This window comes from Piliocolobus tephrosceles, chromosome 13 (assembly GCF_002776525.5).
Source record: "Piliocolobus tephrosceles isolate RC106 chromosome 13, ASM277652v3, whole genome shotgun sequence".
Classification (NCBI taxonomy): Eukaryota; Metazoa; Chordata; class Mammalia; order Primates; family Cercopithecidae; genus Piliocolobus; species Piliocolobus tephrosceles.
The window spans coordinates 98099343-98116892 of NC_045446.1; the positions used below are offsets into that span (position 1 = coordinate 98099343).

At 39.1% G+C, this 17550-nt stretch overlaps 1 protein-coding gene across 3 annotated transcripts in view; it reads right to left on the bottom strand.

The window, feature by feature from the left end:
* C13H11orf65 (chromosome 13 C11orf65 homolog) overlaps positions 1–17550 on the bottom strand; it is a 132226-nt gene that overhangs the window by 95579 nt on the left and 19097 nt on the right. Inside the window, exons 3-4 of one of the 3 annotated variants that reach the window (XM_023208187.1) lie at positions 17059–17151; positions 16788–16826 (exon numbers count right to left, since the gene is read on the bottom strand). The exons of 1 other annotated variant lie outside the window; for it this stretch is intronic. In XM_023208187.1, the coding sequence (XP_023063955.1) occupies positions 16788–16826; positions 17059–17151 (132 nt within the window). The remainder of the gene's footprint in view (positions 1–16787; positions 16827–17058; positions 17152–17550) is intronic. One more of the 3 variants, XM_023208188.2, reaches the window with a different exon arrangement.

The window sequence follows — 17550 nt, forward strand, 5'->3', positions numbered from 1 at the left end:
GAGAGAGATTCCATACACCCGAATTGGAAGACTCAATATTGTCGAGATGTCTGCTCTTCCCTTCTTTCTTGATCTATAGCTTCGATGCAATCTCAATCAAAATCCCAGGAACTTATTTTATGTATAAGGACAAACTGATTATAAATTTTAAGTGGAAAGGCAAAAGACCCAGAATAGCCACTATAATATTGAAGGTGAACAACAAAGTTGGAGAATTGACACTACCCAACTTCAAGACTTACCATGAAACTACAATAATCAAGACAGTGTGGTATTGGTGAAAGAATAGACAAATAAATCAACGGAACAGAACAGAGAGCCCAGAAACAGACCCACACAAACTTAGTTAACTATTCTCTGACAAAGGAGCAAAGGCAATTTAGTGGAGAAAGAATAGTCTTCAACAAATGGTGCTGGAACACCATTTGGACATTGTGGGAATCCACGTTCAAGAAAAAAAAAATCTAGACAAAGATCTTACACCTTTCACAAAACAGTAACTGAAAATGGATGATAACTTAAATATAAAATGCAAAACTGTATAACTCTTAGAAGGTAACACAGGAGGAAATCTAGGTGAGCTTGGGTTTGGTAATGACTTTTTAGATATAACACCAAAAGCATAATAGATAGGATGGACTTCATTAAAAAGTTGTATTAAATGAAGGGCATTAAGATAATGAAAAGACAAGTCATAAACTGGGAAGAAAATACTTGCAAAACACATATCTGATAAAGGGCTGGTATTTAAAATATACAAAGAACTCTTTAACCTTCACTATAAGAAAACAAACAATCTGAATTAAAAATGGGCAAAGGACCTGTAAAGCTATCTCACTAGAGAAGATATACAGACGACACATAAGCATATGAAAAGATGGTCAGCGTTGTATGTCATTAGGGAATTACAAATTAAAACAACAATGAGGGCCCGGGCATAGTGGCTCAAGCCTGCAATCACAGCACTTTGGGAGACTGACGCAGGTGGATCACTTGAAGTCAGGTGTTTGAGACCAGCCATGGCTAACATGGTGAAACCCTGTCTCTACTAAAAATGCAAAAATTAAGATGGGTGTGATGGGGTGTGAATCCCAGCTACTCAGGACACTGAGGCAGGAGAATCACTTGAATCTGGGAGGCAGAGGTTGCAATGAGCCCAGATTGTGCCACTGCACTCCAGCCTGGGCGACAGAGACTCCATCTCAAAACAACAACAACAACAAAACAAAAACAATGAGATACCTCTATACACCTGTTAGAAGGGCCAAATTCAAATACTGACAACACTAGATGCTAGCAAGGATGTGGAGCGGTAATTCTTTGCTGGTGGGAATGCAAAATAGCACAGCAACTTTGGAAAAAGTTTGGCAGCTTCTTATTGAATTAAATGTACTCTTACCATAAGATCCATCAATAGAGAATTTAAAAGTATAACAGCCAGAGTATGTAAGTCAAAGGGGATAATGAGAAATAAGTGCATTGTCTGGGAGAAGATAAAAATGCAAAACTATATATGATTTCATAAGTCAAATATGCATGTTGCAATCTCTTGAATAAGTGTAAAAGAATGATAATACATAGAGAAAAATATAAAACAAAAAAACTCATTCCCATAGAAGGCCATAACATGTTGAAAAAGAATGTAGAACGTCTGAGACATAAAGAGAGTAAATAGTAACAGGGTAGATTTAAATTCCCAAATATCAGTAATTACATTACATGTGAATGAAGTAAATGTTATGACAAAAGACAAAGAGTATCCTACTGGATAAAAAATGTTAGCTAACAACCTGCTGCCAGGCCAGGTACAGAGGCTCACGCCTGTAATCCTAGCACTTTGGGAGGCAAAGGTGGGAGGATTGCCTGAGTTCAGGAGTTTGAGACCAGCCTGGGCAACATGGCAAAACCCCATCTCTACTAAAAATACAAAAAATTAGCTGGGCGTGGTGGCGCATGCCTGTAATTCCAACTACTGCGGAGGCTGGGGCACAAGAATGCTTGAACCCGGGAGGTAGAGGTTGCAGTGAGCTGAGACAGATACTGCCACTTCACTCTAGCCTGGGCAACAGAACGAGACTCTGTCTCAAATAAACAAACAAACAAACAAACACCCCGCTGCCTACAAAAAGACACAGCAAAAAGGTAAAGATTCAGAATGTTGGAAGTAAAATAACAGGAAAGATATACCACGCAAATAAGAGACAGTTGGTGTGCACATGTTCTCACTCATAATGGGAGTTGAACAGTGAGAACGAACACATGGACATAGGGAGGGGAACATCACACTCCGGGGCCTGTCGGTGGGTGGAGGGCTAGGGGAGGGATAGCATTAGGAGAAATACCTAATGTAGATGACAGGTTGATGGGTGCAGCAAACCACCATGGCATGTGTATACCTATGTAACAAACATGCACATTCTGCACATGTATCCCAAAACTTAAAGTATGATAATAAAAAAAGGAAACACAATATTACTGCCAATAAAACTTTCTAATTTGTTTAAAAAAAAGAGATAGGTGGTGTGGTTGTATTAATAACAGAAATTTGAGACCTTAAGGGATACACTTTATGATGATAAAAGGTTCAATTCAGCCGGGCGCGGTGGCTCAAGCCTGTAAGCCCAGCACTTTGGGAGGCCGAGACGGGCGGATCACGAAGTCAGGAGATTGAGACCATCCTGGCTAACATGGTGAAACCCCGTCTCTACTAAAAAATACAAAAAACTAGCCGGGCGAGGTGGCGGGTGCCTGTAGTCCCAGCTACTTGGGAGGCTGAGGCAGGAGAATGGGGTGAACTTGAAAGGCGGAGCTTGCAGTGAGCTGAGATCCGGCCACTGCACTCCAGCCCCGGCGACAGAGCGAGACTCCGTCTCAAAAAAAAAAAAAAAAAAAAAAGGTTCAATTCAAGAAAGATACGATAACCTTAAGTATTCACTTAATAACATGGTCTCAAATATATATAAACTACCAGAAAAATAGACATATATTCAGTCATAGTGCAAGCTTTTAATACATATCTCTCAGTAACTGATAGTATAACTAGACAAAAATATTCAGCAAGGCTATAGAAGATTTGATCAACATAACTGAAAAACTTGACCTAATTGACATCCATGCAATACTATGCTCAATAACTAGAAAACATATATTCTTTTCAAGTACAGATAAAAATTAATAAAAAATAGACAACAGAGAATTGAAAGTATAGCATAATCAAGATAAGGGCTGAGGACAAAAAGATAACTGGCTAATTTCCAAGTGTCCAGGAATTTAAAAGTACAATTCTAAATAACTGAAATGAAGTAGAAATTTTGAAATATTTTAAATTGAATTTGATATGAAAATATGACATATCAAAACTTGTAAGCTGCAACTAAAACCATTCTTAGATAAAAATTTATGTCCTTAAATACATATACCAGAAAAGGCTACAAATCAATAAATTCAGCATCCATTTCAAAAAGTTAGAAAAACAACAGCAAACAGGATTCAAAGAAAATATAAAGAAGGAAATAATAAACAGCAGAAAATGATGAGGTAGGACACAAATGAACAATACAAAGAAACAACAAAGCTAAAAATTGTTTTTGGAAAAGACTAATAAAAGTAATAAACTCCAAAGAGACTGCTCAAGAATAAAAAGAGGAGACGCAAATAACCAATACAAGGAATAAAATAAAGATAACTATTACAGATTCTAAGACATTAGAAAGATCATAAGAGGTATTATGAATAATTTTAAGCTAATAAATTTGAAAATTTATATGAAAACTTCCTAGAAAAATATAACTTATCAAAGCTAGCACAAGAAGAAATACAAAATAGAAATAGAACTATAATTCTAAATTGTAATTTAAAATCTTTTCATGGAGAAAACTCCTGGCACAGATGGCTTTATTAGTAAATCCTTACAAAGTACATTTAAGGACAAAATAACAATGTGAAAAAGAAATTCAGAAAGCAAACAGAGTAGAAACATTCCCAATTTGTCTTAGGAGGCCAGTTAAATGTGATACCAAAATCTGACAGAGACCGTAAATTACATGTGCTGCAGAAACACAGGTGAAAATATTTTTACCAAATATTAGCAACCTAAATTCAGTGATATTTTAAAGGGATAAGATAATCATAACCAAAATGTACCTATTCTAGGAATGCTAAGAAGATTTAACATTCAAACAAAAAATAAGAACAAAAGAAAAATAGTATCTCAATTAAAGCAAAAAAGGTCTCATAAAATTTAGCATCTGTTCTTGGATTTCTAAAAGACTCTTGTCTGGGCATGGTGGCTCACGTCTATAATGCTAGCACTTTCAAAGGCCAAGCAAGGCAGGAGGATTGCTTGAGGACAAGAATTTGAGACCAGTCTGGGCAACATAAGAAGACTCTGTCTCTACAAAAAAAAATTTTTTTTAATTAGTTGGGCATGGTGGCCCACACCTGGGGTCCCAGCTACTTGGGAGGCTGAGGTGGAAGGATCACTTGAGCCTACGAGGTTGAGGCTGTAGTGAGCGATGATGGCACCACTGCACTCCAGCCTGGGTAACAGAGTGAGACCTGGCCTCTAAAAACAAAATAAAAAAACTCTTTTAGCTCAACAGGAATAGAAGGAAACTTCCTTAATCAGATAAAAGGATTCTATAAAAACAAACAAAAATAGCACGCCTCATACTTAATGATGAAATATTGATCCTTCCCTCTGAAATCCAAAATAAGACAGTGGTTATCACTTCTATTCACCATTACTGAAGACTCCAGCCAGTGTATATTGGCAAGAAAAAGAAATAAAATGTATTGTGCTTGAAAAAGGAAAAACAAACTCATTGAGGATGTCATGATTGTTTATACTGAAAATCCAAAATAATCAATGTACACATTATTAGAATTAATAAATGAGGATTGCAAAGTTTTTGGGAACAAAGCTAATATACAAAAATTGATTGTCTTTCTACATAATAGCATCAAAAATAAGAATATAAAAATTTTGTAATTACCATTTATAGGAGCATTAAAAAGCAAGTTATAAACCTAACAAAAGAGATGCAAGGTCTCTCTACAGAAAACTATAAAGCATTTGTTGAGAGAAAATTTAGAAGAACTAAATAATATTTTAAATTAGGTTTTCCAAAAGAAGATGCTTATATGAAGTTTGAGTGCCACAGGTTTATTAGGGCTCAATACCTATGGAAGAAAGGGGAGGGAAGAAGAACTAGGCAGAAAAAGAGTTTGAACTGCAATGTAAGCCACACAAAGCCTGGGCCAATCCTGCTGGGACCTCTAAAGTGAATACTGCCAAAAGAGTTGATGCACATCACAATGGCTTCTAGATCCATCTCCTCACCCACCACACTCTGCTCAATCACTGGATGTGGGATTCCCTGGAAAGGGTTGACCCAGGATCAGGCAGTTCTTTGCAGTTAGGGTAGACACTGAAGATTCTCACAGCTGGAGGCTGTCTGTGGACTGCAGTCCCTGAGATTGGGTAGTAAATCCTTCTTAAAGAGGGATCTAAGCAGCCTATCCCTATTTCCCACAAATGTTCATGAATTAGAGCTCTCAGTATTGTCGTATCAGTTTTCCTCAAAATGAGCTAAATATTCAATACAATCCCAATCAACATTTCAATAGACTTTTAATTTAATTTTTTATTTTTTGTAGAGATGGGGTCTCGCTATGTTGCCCTGGCTGGTCTCAAACTTCTGAGCTGAAGTGATCCTCCTATCTCAGCCTCCCAAAGTGCTGGGATTACAGGTGTGAGCCACCGCACCCGGCCAAAATTCCAATAGACTTAAAAAATATGATTTTGGTAAAAATCCACACAACATAAATTAACCATTAGTGACATTTAGTACTTTCGTATTGTACAGCCACTACTTCCACAATATTTTCATCACTGCAAAAGGAAACCCCATATCTATCAAGCAGTCACTTCCTTCACAACCCCCAACACCTGGTAAGTACTAGTCATCTTTCTCTTTTTTGATAATCTCTATTTGTTCAGACATCCCCATGTATCTTTCTCCTCAGCTTCATTCTACCTAGATTTTTAGGTTTGCCAGTCCTTGCCTTGTCTGCCATCTATTGCCTGAGGTGGCTGCAGGTTGTAAACGATTTTAAATCCCATAAGCTGGCCCATCCCTGTGATGGCATGGAGAGGGGTGAAATAAAGGCAAGCCTCTGTGCAGGTTCCTCAGGGAACTACCAGACAGATCAAAATGCACAACCAGGCCAGGTGCAATAGCTCATGCCTGTAATCCCAGAACTTTGGGAGGCCGAGGTGAGTGGACCACCTGAGGTCAGGAGTTCGAGACCAGCCTGGCCAACGTAGTGAACCCTGTCTCTACTAAAAATACAAAAAAATTAGCTGAGTGTGGTGGTGGCGCCTGTAATCCCAGTTAACTTGGGAGGCTGAGGCAGGAGAATCACTTGAATCTGCGAGGCGAAGGTTGCAGTGAGCCAAGATCACGACACTGCACTCCAGTCTGGGTGACAGAGCAAGATTCCATCTCAAAAACAAAGACAAACACACACACACACACACACACACACAAACAAAAAAACATAACCACAATTTTTGAGAACACGTTCTGTATTTTGCACTCTGGGCCCAGTAAGCCACACCAGGAATAGGGGTCTTTGTTTCTATGGCTGCTGCCAAGCTGGAGAACAAGGGATGTTTGATGGGTAGGCAAAAACACCACCCTGCTTTCTTAAAGTTTAGTAGCCTTTTTCTTCATTAAAAGCACTCCTCTGGTTGCTCTAAGTTTTTAATTAGACCCCAGAGTTCCAATAAAGTTGATTCTGACAGTTATTCTTTTTTTTTTTTTGAGATGAAGTCTCACACTGTCACCCGGGTTGGTGTGCAGTGGCACAATCTCAGCTCGCTGCAACCTCTGCCTCCCTGGTTCAAGCGATTCTCCTGCATCAACCTCCCCAGTAGCTGGGACTACAGGCGCATGCCACCGTGCCTGGCTAATTTTTGTATTTTTAGTAGAGACAGGGTTCACTACGTTGGCCAGGCTGGTCTCCAACTCCTGGCCTCGTGATCTGCCTGACTCAGCCTCCCAAAGTGCTGGGATTACAGGCGTGAACCACCACCACGCTGGCTGACAGTTATTCTTAGAACTCCTTACTCTACAATTTTCATTTCCCCAACAGATTTATTTTGGTGTGGAAATAGACAAGCTAATTCAAAGATTTATGTGGAAATAAAAAGCATTCAAGAATAGCCTGGAGTGTTTTCTTGAAGAAGAATTGTAAGATTGGGTGTCTTCTCTATAATTTAATAGGATTGTTATAAAGCTGTAATAGTTACGACAATAGTAGAAAAATAGACCAATGGAACAGACCAATACATAAATGGCCACCTGATTTAATTATTTTAAAGGTGGCACTGCAGAACAGTAGGGATAGGATAGTATTTTCAATAAATAGTGTTTAATCACTTGGATATCTGTATGGAAGAATGAGAATGTTGACCTGGGCCAGGCATGGTGGCTCACACCTGTAATCCCTGCACTTTGGGAGGCCAAGGTGGGCGGATCATGAGGTCAGGAGATGGAGACCATCCTGGCTAACACAGTGAAACCCTGTCTTTACTAAAAATACAAAAAATTAGCCGGGTGTGGTGCCGGGCACCTGTAGTCCCAGCTACTAGAGAGGCTGAAGCAGGAGAATCACTTGAATGTGGGAGGCGGAGGTTGCAGTGAGCTGAGATAGCACCACGGGCCTCCACCCTGGGCAACACAGCAAGACTCTGCCTCAAAAAAAAAAAAAATGTTGACCTGTACCTCACACCATACACAAAGGTCAATCCCAGGTGGACTGTAGATTTAAGTATAAAAGGCAAATCAATAAATCTTGTATAATAGAATATTTTTATAACTTTGGAGTTGGAAAAGGTTATAAAAAGCACCAGCTGTGCATTCCAGCCAGATACTACGCTTTTTACACAATGCTCCCAACCTGCATACCAGGAGATTCCCTAGGGTGCCTATGCCAACAGGACCCTGGGTTTCAAGCACAAAATTGGGCAGCCCTTTGGGCAGACACCAAGCTAGGTACAGTTTTTTTCATACTCCAGTGGCGCCTGGAATGCCAGTGAGACAGAACCATTCAGTCCCCAGGAAAGGGGGCTGAAGCCACAGAGCCAAGCGCTCTAGCTCAGCGGATCCCACCTAGACAGAGCCTAGCAAACTAAGATCCACTGGCTTGAAATTCTCACTGCCAGTCCAGCAGTCTGAAGTCGACCTGGGATGCTCAAGCTTGGTGGGGGAGGGGTGTCTGCCATTACTGAGGCTTGAGTAGGCGGTTTTCCCCTCACAGTGTAAACAAAGCTGCCAGGAAGTCTGAATTGGGCAGAGCTCATCACAGTGCCAAAAAGCCACAGTAGCCAGACTGCCTCCAGATTCCTCCTCTCTGGGAAGGACATCTCTGAAAGACAGGCAGCAGTCCCAGTCAGGGGCTTATAGATAAAACTCCCATCTCTCTGTGACAGAGCACCTGGGGAAAGGGGTGGCTGTCGGTGTAGCTTCAGCAGACTTAAACGTCCCTGCCGGCCAGCTCTGAAGAGAGCAGAGGATCTCCCGGCACAGTGCTCGAGCTCTGCTAAGGGACAGACTGCCTCCTCAAGTGGGTCCCTGATCCCCGTGCCTCCTGACTGGAAGACACCTCCTTGCAGGGGTTGACAGACACCTCATACAGGAGAGCTCTGGCTGGCATCTGGCAGGTGCCCGTCTGGGACAAAACTTCCAGAGGAAGGAACAGGCAGCAATCTTTGCTGTTCTGCAGCCTCCACTGGTGATACCCAGGTAAACAGGGTCTGGAGTGGACCTCCAGCAAACTCCAGCAGACCTGCAGCAGAGAGGCCTGTTAGAAGGAAAACTAACAAACAGAAAGGAACGGCATCAACACCAACAAAAAGACGTCCACATAGAAACCCCATTCGAAGGTCACCAACATCAAAGACCAAAGGTAGATAAATCCAAAAAGATGAGGAAAAACCAGCACAAAAAGGCTGAAAATTTCAAAAACCAGAACACCTCTTCTCCTTCAAAGTAACAGAACTCCTTGCCAGCAAGAGAACAAAACTGGACGGAGAATGAGTTTGACGAATTGAAAGAAGTAGGCTTTGGAAGATGGATAACAACAAACTCCTCCGAGCTAATGGAGCATGTTCTAACGCATGCAAGGAAGCTAAGAACCTTAAAAAAAGGTTACAGGAATTGCTCTCTAGAATAACCAATTTAGAGAAGAACATAAATGACCCGATGGAGCTGAAAAACACAGCACGAGAACTTCATGAAGCATACACAAGTATCAATAGCTGTATCAATCAAGCGGAAGAAACGATATCAGAGATTGAAGATCAACTTAATGAAATAAAGCATGAAGACAAGATTAGAGAAAAAAGAACGAAAAGGAATGAACAAAGCCTCAAAGAAATACGGGACTATGTGAAAAGACCAAACCTACATTTGATTGATGTACCTGAAAGTGATGGGGAAAATGGAACCAAGTTGGAAAACACTCTTCAGGGTATTATTCAGGAGAACTTCCCTAACTTAGCAAAACAGGCCAACATTCAAATTCAGGAAATACAGAGAATATCACAAAGATACTCCTTGGGAAGAGCAACCCCAAACATATAATCAACAGATTCACCAAAGTTGAAATGAAGGAAAAAATGTTAAGGGCAGCCAGAGAGAAAGGTCAGGTTACCTAGAAAGGGAAGTTCATCAGACTAACAGCAGATCACTCTGCAGAAACCCTACAAGCCAGAAGAGAGTGGGGGCCAATATTCAACACTCTTAAAGAAAAGAATTTTGCACCCAGAATTTCATATCCAGCCAAACTAAGTTTCATAACCAAAGGAGAAATAAAATCCTTTATAGATAAGCAAATGCTGAGAGATTTTGTCACCACCAGGCCTGCCTTACAAGAGCTCCTGAAGGAAGCACTAAATATGGAAAGGAAAAGCTGGTACCAGCCACTGCAAAAACATACCAAATTGTAAAGACCATCAACACTATGAAGAAACTGCATCAACTTACGGGCAAAATAACCAGCTAGCATCATAATGACAGGATCAAATTCACACAGTAACAATATTAACCTTAAATGTAAATGGGTTAAATGCTCCAATTAAAAGACACAGACTCGCAAATTGGAGAGAGTCAAGACCCACTGGCGTGCTGTATTCAGAAGACTCATCTCACATGCAAAGACACAGGTAGGCTCAAAATAAAGGGATGAAGGAATATTTACCAAGCAAATGGAAACCAAAAAAAAAAAAAAAGCAGAGGTTGCAATCCTAGTCTCCGGTAAAACAGACTTTAAACCAACAAAGATCAAAAAAGACAAAAAAAGGCATTACATAATGGTAAAGGGATCAATGCAACAAGAACAGCTAACTATCCTAAATACATATGCACCCAATACAAGAGCACTCAGATTCATAAAGCAAGTTCTTAGAGACCTACAAAGAGACTTAGACTCCCACACAATAATAGTGGGAGACTTTAACACCCCACTGTCAATATTAGACAGATCAACGAGACAGAAAATTAACGAGGATACTCAGGACTTGAACTCAGCTCTAGACCAAGCAGACGTAATAGACATCTACAGAACTCTCCACCCCAAAGCAACAAAAGATACATTCTTTTCAGCATCATATCACACTTATTCTAAATTGACCACATAACTGGAAGTAAAACACTCCTCAGCAAATGCAAAAGAACGGAAATTCTAACAGTCTCTCAGACCACACTGCAATCAAATCAGAACTCAGGATTTTAAAACTCACTCAAAACTGCACAACTACATGGAAACTGAACAACCTGCTCCTGAATGACTACTGGATAAATAATGAAACAAAGGTAGATATAAATAAGTTATTTGAAACCAATAAGAACAAAGACACAACATACCAGAATCCCTGGGACACAGCTAAAGCAGTGTTTAGAGGGAAATTTATAGCACTAAATGGCCACAAGAAAAAGCAGGAAAGATCTAAAATCGATACCCTAACATCGCAATTAAAAGTACTAGAGAAGCAAGAGCAAACATTCAAAAGCTAGCAGAAGACAAGAAATAACTAAGATCAGAGCAGAACTGAAGGAGACAGAGACACAAGCCTTCAATCAGTGAATCCAGGAGCTGTTTTTTTTTTTTTTTTTTGAAAAGATTAACAAAATAGACTATTAGCCAGACTAATAAAGAAGAGAGAAGAATCAAATAGACACAATAAAAAATGATAAAGGTGATATTACCACTGATCCCAGAGAAATACAAACTACCATCAGAGAACACTATACACACCTCTTTGCAAATAAACTAGAAAATCTAGAAGAAATGGATAAATTCCTGGACACATACACCCTCCCAAGACTAAACCAGGAAGAAGTCGAATCCTTGAATAGACCAAAAACAAGTTCTGAAATTAAGGCAGTAATTAATAGGCTACCAACCAAAAAAATCGCAGGACTAGATGGATTCACAGCTGAATTCTACCAGAGGTACAAAGAAGAGCTGGTATCATTCCTTCTGAAATTATTCCAAACAACAGAAAAAGGACTACTCCCTAACTCATTTTATTAAGTCAGCATCATCCTGATAACAAAACCTGGCAGAGACACAACAAAAAAAGAAAATTTCAGGCCAATATCCCTGATGAACATCAATGCAAAAATCCTCCATAAAATACGGGCAAACCTAATCCAGCAGCACATCAAAAAGCTTATCCACCACAATCAAATCGGCTTCATCCCTGGGATGCAAAGCTGGTTCAACATATACAAATGAATAAATGTAATCCATCACATAAACAGAACCAATGACAAAAACCACATGATTATCTCAATAGACGCAGAAAAGGCCTTTGGTAAAATTCAACACCGCTTCATGCTAAAAACTTTCAATAAACTAGGTATTCACGGAAAGTATCTCAAAATAATAAGAGCTATTTATGACAAACCCACAGTCAATATCATACTGAATGGGCAAAATCTGGATGTATTCTCTTTGAAAACCGGTATAAGACAAGGATGCCCTCTCTCACCACTCCTTTTCAACACAGTATTGGAAGTTCTGGCCAGAGCAATCAGGCAAGAGAAAAAAATAAAGGGTATTCAAATAGGAAGAGAGGAAGTCAAATTGTCTCTGTTTGCAGATGACATGACTGTATATTAAGAAAACCCCATTGTCTCAGCCCCAAATCTCCTTAAGCTGATAAGCAACTTCAGCAAAGTCTCAGTATACAAAATCAACATGCAAAAATCACAAGCATTCCTATACACCGATAATAGACAAACAGAGACCCAAATCATGAGTGAACTCCCATTCACAACTGCTACAAAAAAATAAAAAATAAAATACCTTGAAATACAACTCACAAGGGATGTGAAGGACCTTTTCAAGGAGAACTACAAATCACTGCTCAAGGAAATAAGAGAGGCCACAAACAAATGGAAAAACATCCCATGTTCATGGACAGGAAGAATCAATATTGTGAACATGGCCATACTGCCCAAAGTAATTTATAGATTCTATGCTATCCCCATCAAGCTACCATTGACTTTCTTCACAGAATTAGAAAAAACTACTTTAAATTTCATATGGAACCAAAAAAGAGCCCATATAGCCAAGACAATCCTAAGCAAAAAGAACAAAGTTAGACGCATCATGCTACCTGACTTCAAACTACACTATAAGGCTACAGTAACCCAAACAGCATGGTACCAGTACCAAAACAGATATAGACCAATGGAACAGAACAGAGGCCTCAGAAATACCACCACACATCTCATCCTTGACAAACCTGACCAAAACAAACACACCTTTGACACCATCTCATCTTTCACGAACCTGACAAAAACAAGCAATGGGGAAAAGATTTCCTATTTAATAAATAGTGCTGGGAAAAATGGCTAGCCATATGCAGAAAACTAAAACTGGACCCCTTCCTTATGCCTTATACAAAAATTAACTCTAGATGGATTAAAGACTTAAACGTAAGACCTAAAACCATAAAAATCCTAGAAGAAAACCTAGGCAATATCATCAGGACATAGGCATGGGCAAAGACTTCATGATTAAAACACTAAAAGCAATGGCAATAAAACCCAAAAGTGACAAATGGGATCTAATTAAACTATAGAGCTTCTGCACAGCAAAAGAAACTACCATCAGAATGAACAGGCAACCTACAGAATGGGAGAAAATTTTTGCAATCTATCCATCTGACAAAGGGCTAATATCCAGAATCTATAAGGAACTTAAACAAATTTACAAGAAAAAAAACAACCTCATTAAAAAGGGGGTGAAGGATATAAACAGATACTTCTCAAAAGAAGACAATTATGTGGTCAACAAACATATTTTAAAAAGCTCAGCATCACTGCTCATTACAGAAATGCAAATCAAACCCAAAATGAGATATCATCTCACACCAGTTAGAATGGCAATCATTAAAAAGTCAGGAAAGAATAGATGCTGGAGAGGATGTGGAGAAACAGGAACGCTTTTACACTGTTGGTGGGAGTGTAAATTAGTTCTACCATTGTGGAAGACAGTGTGACAATTCCTCAAGGATCTACAACCAGAAGTACCATTTGACCCAGCAATCCCATTACTGGGAATAAACCCAAAGGATTATAAATCATTACACTATAAAGACACATGCACACATATGTTTATTGGAGCACTGTTCACAATAGCAAAAACTTGGAACCAATTCAAGTGCCCATCAGTGATAGGCTGGATAAAGAAAATGTGCCACATATACACCATGGAATACCATGCAGCCATAAAAAAGGATGTGTTCATGTCCTTCGCAGGGACATGGATGAAGCTGGAAACCATCATTCTCAGCAAACTAACACAGGAGCAGAAAACTAGACACCGCATGTTCTCACTCATAAGTGGGAGTTGAACAATGAGAACACATGTACACAGGGAGGGGAACATCACATACTAGGGCCTGTAGAGGGGTTGGGGCTAGAGGAGGGATAGCATTAGGAGAAATACCTAATGTAGATGATGGGCTGATGGGTGCAGCAAATCACCATGGTACATGTATACCTATGTAACAAACCTGCACGTTCTGCACATGTATCCCAGAACTTAAAGTACTAAAAAACGAACAAACAAAAAACCAAAAAACAAAACAAAGCAAAAAATACCAGCTTGGTGTAGTGGCTCACACCTGTTATCCCAGCACATTGGGAGGCCAAGGCATAAGGATTGCTTGAGCCCAGGAGTTTGAGACCAGCCTGCGCATCCTAAGGACACCCCATCTCTACAAAAAATGAAAAAAATTAGCTGGGCATGGTGGCATATGCCTGTTGCTCCAGCTACTTGTGAGGCTGAGGTGGGAGGATCGCTTGGGCCCAGAGGTTGAGGCTGCAGTGAACTGTGATCACACCACTACGCTCCAGCCTGGGAGACAGAACGAGACCCTGTCTCAAAAAAAGAAAAAGAAAAAAGAAAAACCAAATTAAAAAGGCACCAACCATATAGGAAAATATTGATAAACTGAACTACATTAAAATTGAGAACTTTGTTCATCAAAAGACACCACTGCTTCAAAATAACCTAGAGGTTGTAGAAAGTGGGTAGAGGTATAGATGAAACAAGATTGGTTATGAATTGCTAATTGTTGAAGCTAGATGATGGGTACATGGTGGCTTCTGACTTTACTCTTTCTCCTTTTGTATATATTTGACATTTTTAATAACAAAAAATCAAAGGAAAGACTCCATTAAGAGAGTGACAAGTCATAGAGTGAAAAAAAGATGCATGTAACACAGATAATGGACAAAGGGCTTCTATAAAGAATATATAACCCTTGTGCATTATTGGTGAGAGTACAAAATGGTACAGCCACTGTGGAAAACAGTATAGTTGCTCCTAAAAAACTTAAAAATGGAATTTTTTTTTTTTTGTATTTTTTTTTGAGACGGAGTCTTGCTGTGTCTCCTGGGCTGGAGTGCAGTGGCCGGATCTCAGCTCACTGCAAGCTCCGCCTCCCGGGTTGACGCCATTCTCCTGCCTCAGCCTCCTGAGTAGCTGGGACTACAGGCGCCCGCCACCTCGCCCGGCTAGTATTTTTGTATTTTTTAGTAGAGACGGGGTTTCACCGTGTTAGCCAGGATGGTCTCGATCTCCTGACCTCGTGATCCGCCCGTCTCGGCCTCCCAAAGTGCTGGGATTACAGGCTTGAGCCACCGCGCCCGGCCTTAAAAATGGAATTACCATATGATCCAGCAATTCCACTTCTGGATATATACACAAAAGAATTAAAAGAAGGGTCTCAAAGAGATATTTGTATAACTATTCATAGAAGCATTATTCATAATAGCTAAAACATGGAAGCAACCCAAGTGTCCATCAATGGACAAGTGAACAAGTACAATGTAGTATATACACACAATGGAATATTATTCAGCCTTAAGAAAAGAAAGAAATCCTGCAATAAGCTATTACATGGGTGAATCTTGACACTGTGCTAAGTGACATAAGCCAATCACAAAAAGACAAGTACTGTATAATTCTACTCCTATGAGGTAATTAGTCAAATTCATAGGGACAGAAGGTAGAATGGTAGTTGCTGGGAGATAGGTAGAAGGGAAAATTAGGAGTTACTGTTTAATGAAGATAGAGTTTTGGTTTTATAAGATGAAAAGATTTATGGAGATGGGTGGTGGTGATGGTTGGTGATGGTTACACACATTATAAATGTGTTTAGTACCACTGAACTGTATTCTTAAAAATGGTTAAGATAGTAAATTTTATATTATGTGTGCTTTACCACAAAAAATAAGTTGAGAAAAAAGTAGTAGTTAAAAAAAAATACAAAGAATTGATTTTTAAAAGACCAATAAGGGGTAGAGTGGCTTACGCCTGTAATCCCAGCACTTTGGGAGGCCAAGATGGGCAGATCACTTGAGTCCAGGAGTTCTAGACCAGTTTGAGCAACATGGCAAAACCCTGTCTCTACTGAAAATACAAAAAATTAGCTGGACATGGTGGCATGTGCCTACAGTCCCAGTTATTCATGGGGCTGAAGCAGGAGGATTGCTTGAGTCCAGGAGGTTGAGGCTGCAGTGAGCCCTGATCGTGCCACTGCACTCCAGCCTGGGTGACAGAGTGAGACCCTGTCTTAAAACAAAACAAACAAACAAACAAAAAAACCCCAAAACCCATAAGGATAGGGAACACGAACACACACACACACACACACACACACACACACAGAGGAGACTTAAATAAGCACTTTCCACATCACAAAAGTATCAGGGAAATACAAATTACAAACTGACAATATTATGTACTGGTGAGAATGTAAAGCACTAACAATACCAAAGATTGCTAGCACAAATATAAATTAGTACAATAGCTTTGGGAAATAATCTGGCATTATCTCCCAGAGTTGTGATAAGCATAATTTGTTGCTCAGCAATTCCATTTCTAGGTGTAGTATAAACAACAACAACAAAAATATGTGTTACACTTATCCATGAGGAGACATGAAAATTTCCAGAAATCGTTACTATAATAGCCCCAAACTAGAAAAAATACAAAGGTCAATACTGTAGAATGAATAAATGGCAATATATTCATAAAAGTGAATAATGCCTATTAATTAAAAATGAATGAATTTTAGCTATGTAAATGTATTGTTGGATGAACAAATATATACCCCAAGCATACTATAGGATTCTATTTATATACAGTTCAAAAACAGAAAATTAAAGTATTATGTTAGAATACAAAATAGTCGTTACCTTTTGGAAGAAGGGAGTTGGCAGTGATTTGTAGGGTACCTGAAGGGAGTGATTTGGAGTATGAAAACATTGATCTGGGTGATGGTTACATAGGTGTTTGCTTTGTGATGATTCATTGAGCTATATATTTATGTTTTATGAACTTTCAACATACGTGTAATACTTATTAAAACCAGTTTTAAAAAGAAATATGATGAGCACACTGAATTGATAAAGTAATCACATTTTAAGGAAAAATATAGGATGCAATATCAACAAGTAATGTCCTTACCTCTTTGGGATTAATATATTTCACGATCTGACGTGGTTCTCCTTGTCTTCTTAAATTAATCAGACTTTTAAAGTGTTGAAATATAGCAACATTCTAAAGGTTCAAACACAAGATTTTATGATCAAAACTGGATTTTCTATTTCTACTTAGCTTTTTGTCTAATTAGGGCAAAAATGAATAAAGTACCATAAAATAGATTTTATGTATGCTTACCAGATTTTAGAAATATTATGCACTCAGAGTTTGCTTTGATAACCCTAGTAATATTAGTATAATTCTCACAGAGTTTTATTCTTAGATTTGTAATAGAATCACTACCACCTATAAATGTAATATCCCAAACTTCGGTAAAGTCATCTCAGTGTACTCTCCAGAGTAATCTAGGAAAAAAACAAAATACGGACTACGGATTAAGAACACTGAGTATGGGATACTCTTGTCTGGATTCAGCTGTTAGTATTTAACAGCTGTGACTCTCGTGACTCTCGACAA